The following is a 6680-nucleotide window of genomic DNA, read 5'->3' as shown; positions in this document are numbered from 1 at the left end:
ACTGAATAGACATTTGTGACTCAGGCTTCAATTACAACAGTAAAAGAACAATATACAATGCGTTTTAAGAAAATGAAAAGTTATCAAGCCGAAAGTCAAAAGGTACAAGCTCTCATACATAAGAGTGATACAAAGATTCATACAAGCATCGACGTAATGCTTAGTGAAATCAAGATTCTTGGCGCATGTCCGGACGAGGGAGAGGCAGAAGTCATTCCACGATTTTGTCCTTGAGATATTGCAGAACAGCTTTGGTCCCTCTATCTAAAACCGCCCGCCGGATGCTGTTGAAGTATATAAATCATGATGCGTTAGAACTAGCAATCTTGGAACTAGAACAGCAATTTATCAAATAAATGGATTCTGAAATCAAGAAATTTTCCAGGTGTGTTCTTAGGGAGGGTGTTACATCTGCTTCTCACTATCAGCAGTTCTTTTATCAATGAGACTCATCCCCACTACTGAAAGAATAAGTATTGAAAAGGTGTGGTCATATGGAGCATTCGGAACAGGCTACACTTAAGCAATGTGGTTTTAAGTGTTACCAGAGGCAAACCTAATAGGCTTTTATCAGTTGATTAACACACGCACAGGCCACACAGATGATTGCCGTGCATGCTTAAAACCACATTGCTTAGACAATCGAGGAGATTGACAGTGACCCAGTTATAAGTTATAACACTTGATATTCTTTTATTTAATTCTTCTATTTGTGAAGAAGTTCTCTACTATAACACCAAAAATTTAATGGCAAGTAGGAGGAAATGTGAAGTGTAGAATACCTTCTTAATGGATTTCCGTCAAGTCTTAAGGCCTGTAAGCTGGGTTCAAGCATACCCTGATCAAAAATAAATCTGCAGCTTAGAATACAGTAAAAATTTAAAGCATGCACAAAGGTATTACTCGAGCTAGTAAACAAATCGGTGGCCACTGCTTACTCATGCAAATTTAAGGTGTGATATTTGTACTTAAAGTACTTGGAACAAGTTAGTTATGATCAAAAAATTGAGAAGAGAAGTAAATATCAATAGTAGCATATGGGGAAATGCAATGATAACAAAAATTCTCAGTGAGTTTGGCTAAGAAAGAAAAGTGTAGAATGATTTTTCAATTTCATCTGGACTGAGCCATGACCAAAAGTTTCTTGGTATAAACTTATAAGGCCAATAATAATTATTTTTCTTTATAATTTTAAATCAATCACCTAAAATTTGTAGTCAGTTAAAGTCACAACATATAAGATCAACTCAATATCTAAAGGTTCTCGTATACTAACCAACTCTGGAGGAAGTGTTGATATGTTGTTGTCAGATAGGCCTAGCTCAGTGAGTGAAGTAAAATTTTTAAACTCCTGCATGTCAATATGAACAAAATGTGAAGAGCAAAAGACTTGGCACAAGAATAAATGGGAATTACATGATTTCAGAAATGTTGAATACAACCTACAATGAGCATTTGAAACTCTGTCCATTTTTTACATGATTTCAGAAATGTTGAATACAACCTACAATGAGCATTTGAAACTCTGTCCATTTTTCCGAAGTATATAAAAGCACGAGTTATACCAAATAGAATGTGGAAAAGCATCATTAAAAAAAATAATAATAATTAAAGAATGTGGAAAAGCATTTGTATAGATACAAAAGAAAGCAGATCGTAATGATACTCTTATTTATGAGTTCGAAGCCAGCCTCAATCTAAGAGCAGATCTTTAGGCCAAAAAGAAAAATTCTAAGAGCACTTCAAACTCCCTATGTTTCTACCCAATAGATAACTTCTATACCATAGCATGAACAGATCACTCCTATTCAGTATCATAAGTCATGTTTCAATTATGCAATTAATCAAGGAATATATTACCACTGGAACCGATTGCAGGGAATTTTGGCTCAAGTCTAGGATCCGCAGTTGCTGCAAACTCAGGATATCTGATGGCACTTCGCGTAGCTGCATTCGTCTATCAAGTGAAATAGATGTAGCTTAGCCTAATGATGAAACAGCAGAAAATAGAGACACTATTGACAGCCAATATTTACAAGCAGACAAAGTGCATATAACATGCACGCATACTCTCGATGTGAGTGTGTGTGCATATCAGAAGTTCACTGACCTCAGGTAAAGCTCTTGCAGATGTGGTAAGCTAGAAAAATCAGGGTGTTCTGGTAATGAAGCTGCATTACCACTTAAATCCAGAATCTGAAGCTTAGGGGTTGCTTGAAATCCATCTGATGGTATCTACAAGTCAATAAGTAGATTTCTTAGCTACATAGATGGTTGCCCTGTTTTCATATTGGGGATTTGAGAATAATATTTTTCATATCAAATCTCTTGTTGTTTCTCATTAAAACTCTGATCTCTTATGAGGGTTAACATAGTAACAAGACAAGAAAAGATGAGTGTACCAGTTGAATGTATTTACCTGTTTTAGTGGATTATTATCCAGCTTCAAACACAAAAGATTAGGAAGCGAGCTTAAAATTGCACCTGGCCACTCTTTAATCTTGTTTCTGGATAAGATTAGCGCCTGCACATTGACATGTATATAGAAATGACTTAGCGTATCCATCAACTTAACAAGATACAATCCCTACTAAACTCTCCACCCATAATCCACCCCATCTTTCCTCCACTGATCAAAGATTCAAAAACCATAAAGATATGGGCCACTGAAAAACAGAGTATTTCGAAGGGAGAATAACATATCCATCAATGGAGGGCTTAAATCAAAAGCATTTTGGTATAATTCTGTAAGACTGACTACAAGTTTGGATAATTTGAAGCAACCGAAGGTCCATATTGCATGATTGATAAAGAGAATTAACAACATGATCTGCTGCAGTAAAATTCAAATTTCCAAGAAATAAGTCCGTCAGTTGCCTACTAAAACCCCCTTTATTGTACTCAAATAGTCTGAAATTATATCAACCAAAATCAGGACCTAATTATCCTTGCATAGAGCTCCCCAGACAGCCTATGTAGTCAGGCGTGACCCTTTATCATTCTTTCCTCACAGCTATGGAGAAAACAGATATATGTAACAAAGATAATTTACCTGGAGGTGGATACATGACGAGAGTTCAACTGGGAGTTCTTCAATGGAATTCCTAGTCAGATTTACTTTTATGACCTCACTCGATTCCCATACTTCTGAAGGGACAGAACTCAAACCCAACCCTTCCATGGAAAGTTCCTGAAAAAACACGTCTAAGCATAAACAGACAGTATTGAAAATAAAGAATGAAATGATAGGTGAATTCTGAGCTCAACACTGGACCAACCAGTATCATGAAAATGAGTACATAAAACAACCTCAGACATAAACCATATGCGGGGTATAGAGATACAAGTATTTTAAGTATCCCCCATCCCTACTCAACAAGATTTGAAACTATTAATCATTATTCCAGAACAGCGTATTCTCTAAAGACAAGTTGAAGAGCAGTACCTTTGAAGCAATAGACAATCGAGCTGCCATAGCAATTACATCCTCTTTTGTTGTAGTTGTAGCTTCAGCATCTACTACTTTGCATAAAAATCAATTAAGACAATAGTTGGTGAAAAACTTAATCTAAGATGAGTTTTTGAAACTTTTACAATGCTGGAAGACATTGACCCTGTGGTATTTCTAAAGAATTTCAATTGCATGCATATTTGACCATGTTCCCTAACAGCTTAAGCTTTTGAGTTTTAGTGTTACAGCAGATAAGTGAACAAATTAGCATGTTATGCATGAAAAATAATATTCTACTACATATCTAGGCAAATTACTGTACCTTCATTCTGAGAAAGTCTACTTCGCAGAAACTTCAATAAAGTAGGTGTTGGTCCAGACACCAATGTGCTGGGAGAGGAAAATTTAGGCTGAATAAGTACTTAATCAAGAGCATCGTCAAATAAAAAGGGGTAATCAAAATGCCTCTCACCTTCGAAGAGTTCGTATAGGGTTCCCAGCAAGTAAAACTCTTCGCAGAGTAGTCATCTTGCCTGAACGAGGAATTAACAGTTTAAAGAATTAAGAATACGTTAGTGCTTTATAGAGATAAATATAATGATTAAGAGAAGTTATCATTTTAATTTTCAACCATCTCTCACAGTCTCACCACACCCATACGAGATCTAGCTGAAACTAGTAAACTAAATTGCACCACATTCTATCATAGTAGAAAACCAACTTGTACCAGTACACAATCCAATTATTTCTTTTCCAGACAAGTAAACCCCAATAGTTTTAACTGTGCCCTACTCTTTTTTGGAAAACTGTGACAAGTGGCATCATTTTCTGAAAGTCAGGATCTTTTTAACTAATATGTTAAAAGTAGTAGGACATGTTGGTAATGTGATCTTTTTCTAAATAAATAGGCTTCATCCATAATATAGTTTGTTTCCTAACTGGGTGTATTCTATTTTCTTCATACAATCAAATGTATAATACATATCAAGCGTGTTTTAGAGCATCACATACTATGCTGCATTATAAAATTTCTCTTGAGGCATCGTATATCAGATACAGTATATTATTAATCTGAACCTACAACAAGCTAATCTTACCCAATTCAGGGGGCAATCCGGACAATGAATTGTTTGAAAGATTCAATAATGAAAGACGCAATTTGCATGCCTCCACTGGATACTCCTTCAACTGCAAACGAAGCAGTTAGCAGAGACTTAGAAAATCCAAAGATGGCATAGAACTTCTACAAGAACACATGTTAGAATCTCAAAACCCATATAAAAACCCACTAACCTAATCTTTTGAGCTAGCAATTGTCTTTTGGAAAATAAATGAAGTAACCAGCCCCGCTCAATGATCTTAAGTTGTCTTTGTTTCCTAACTTGGCTAGGATTATCCATCCCTTCCCTTAAGTTGTTTTCTTGTAATGAGGTGATGCCCACATTGTGTGGGTGCCTTTGCAGTGTTTAGTGTAACATAATGGGCATCATTGTCTTGTAAACTGGTTTTCAAGAATGATTTAACCATGGATTTTACATGGTCAAAGTAGCTCCCCATGGATGGGTTGGGTTTGTACCTCCTAAACAAGGGGGAGCGTGGATTATGGCACGGAGGGGACTGTTACTATAGTCGGATATAGTAACAATGGATATTATAAATGGACCGATAAACTTACTTGAAAAACATATATTCAATTGACATGCAAGATATATATTTACAATCTTATCCGCTAAATTTGTAAGAAAGAGGATCAGCATACCTCAGGCCAAAATACATGACAAATTAGTTTCTCCTCTCTTCCCAAATAAGTTCACAGTATGTATAGAACAAATACAAAATGAACTTCTAGTTACCTGGTTTGATTGCAGGTCTAGAGTTCCTAGGTGAGAGAGTTCCCCCATTTCTGATGGTAACGTAGAGAGTGCATTATTACTGAAATTTGAATTTACAAGGACAGATAAGTCAAATTGTATCTTTAATATGCTCCTACAAGAAAAGTTAAAAGGACCAAGTAAATGTTGGTACCCCATGTGGACCTCCGCGAGGGAACAACAACCTGCTATTGAAACAGGGATCGCTGAAATTTCTGCAGAACACGTAAAACATACACAGCATTTAGAAAAAATGAACAGATTGGCTTGCAAGATAGTACAGAAAGGATGTTTAATATATCTCTTTCCAAATTAACTCACTGTTCTGGTGAAGGTCAAGGCGAATAAGACGAGAAAGGCTTCCAATGTTCTCTGGTATACCACTCAACAGATTTTTGGCTGCATATTCCAGTAACATAAGATGATTCAATATATTAAAGATGTGCAAATAGAGGCAATCACATAATGTACAAATCTGCAGACATTTTACATGCATTGAGTTCCGTAAGCATTGTCCACGATCCAATCAACTTCTCAGATAGGCTTGTTAGCTTGTTTCCCTGGCACGGGCAAATGATAAAATTCACTCAAGTAGTTCCCAAGAATTATCAATCGCTAGATTGCATCAACGGAGAGAAAAGATGAACAAAAGACATTAATTGACAATCCTCAGATGCTAAAAGTACAAATCTTTTCCATACCTCCACATCCAATTTCATCAATTTCGAGCAGTTTGCTAGATCTTCTGGCAAGCTGATGATAACATTGTTTGATGCCTGTGTAAAGAGTGCCATAGCTTATTTTCTAAACAACTGGAAGTGACATTGACAAAGCGAGGCAAGAATAAACATGACAGAATCATCAGTGCCATTACTTCTATTCCATCAAATCTGGATATGGTGTTGATATAATACGTCTGTATACAATATATTCAGAAACAGAAGTTTATTTAGCATGCATATAGATTTAGGCAGGACGCACCAAAAGTTAGGTAACATTGGTGTGTCAAATTTTACTAACCACACGAATATGCCCGCACAAACGGTTGCACAGTCAACCCAAGTATAGGTGTACCTTGAAATCTGATAGATCCGAGCATCTTCCAAGTGAGCTTGGGAGTTCCTTAAGCTGATTATTTGAACAATCAAATCTGGAAGGATCAACAGAAGCTTGATTAACTTAAAAAGTTAGGGAAATTATGCTCTTAAGTTATTTGGCGAAGTAAGGTACCACAACCAGGAAAAAAAGAGCAAGGTTATTCATTCTTTATATGACAATGATCAGATAATGTCAATGTTAATCTAGATACATGTGAAAACTGAAACAGCAGTTATACAACATGATACTCCTTTCTTTAA

The 6680-nt window shown here is 36.1% G+C and overlaps 1 protein-coding gene across 1 annotated transcript in view; it reads right to left on the bottom strand.

Annotated features, from left to right (window-relative positions):
* The window catches only part of LOC101302723 (leucine-rich repeat-containing protein 40-like), an 8050-nt gene continuing 1370 nt past the window's right edge, over nt 1-6680 (bottom strand). Inside the window, exons 5-22 of the mRNA XM_004291606.1 lie at nt 6397-6472; nt 6197-6238; nt 6024-6098; nt 5813-5882; nt 5644-5721; nt 5477-5537; nt 5305-5383; nt 4549-4639; nt 3924-3984; nt 3774-3841; nt 3446-3522; nt 3053-3190; nt 2420-2524; nt 2111-2235; nt 1861-1957; nt 1277-1351; nt 783-838; nt 1-284 (exon numbers count right to left, since the gene is read on the bottom strand). Coding sequence (XP_004291654.1) covers nt 212-284; nt 783-838; nt 1277-1351; nt 1861-1957; nt 2111-2235; nt 2420-2524; nt 3053-3190; nt 3446-3522; nt 3774-3841; nt 3924-3984; nt 4549-4639; nt 5305-5383; nt 5477-5537; nt 5644-5721; nt 5813-5882; nt 6024-6098; nt 6197-6238; nt 6397-6472 — 1447 coding nt within the window. The 3' untranslated portion in view covers nt 1-211. The remainder of the gene's footprint in view (nt 285-782; nt 839-1276; nt 1352-1860; nt 1958-2110; nt 2236-2419; nt 2525-3052; nt 3191-3445; nt 3523-3773; nt 3842-3923; nt 3985-4548; nt 4640-5304; nt 5384-5476; nt 5538-5643; nt 5722-5812; nt 5883-6023; nt 6099-6196; nt 6239-6396; nt 6473-6680) is intronic.

The sequence above is a fragment of the Fragaria vesca genome, linkage group LG2 (assembly GCF_000184155.1).
Source record: "Fragaria vesca subsp. vesca linkage group LG2, FraVesHawaii_1.0, whole genome shotgun sequence".
In the NCBI taxonomy this organism is placed as follows: domain Eukaryota; kingdom Viridiplantae; phylum Streptophyta; class Magnoliopsida; order Rosales; family Rosaceae; genus Fragaria; species Fragaria vesca.
The sequence above is the reverse complement of the archived record's forward strand: the minus strand, read 5'-3'. Positions and strand labels throughout refer to the sequence as shown.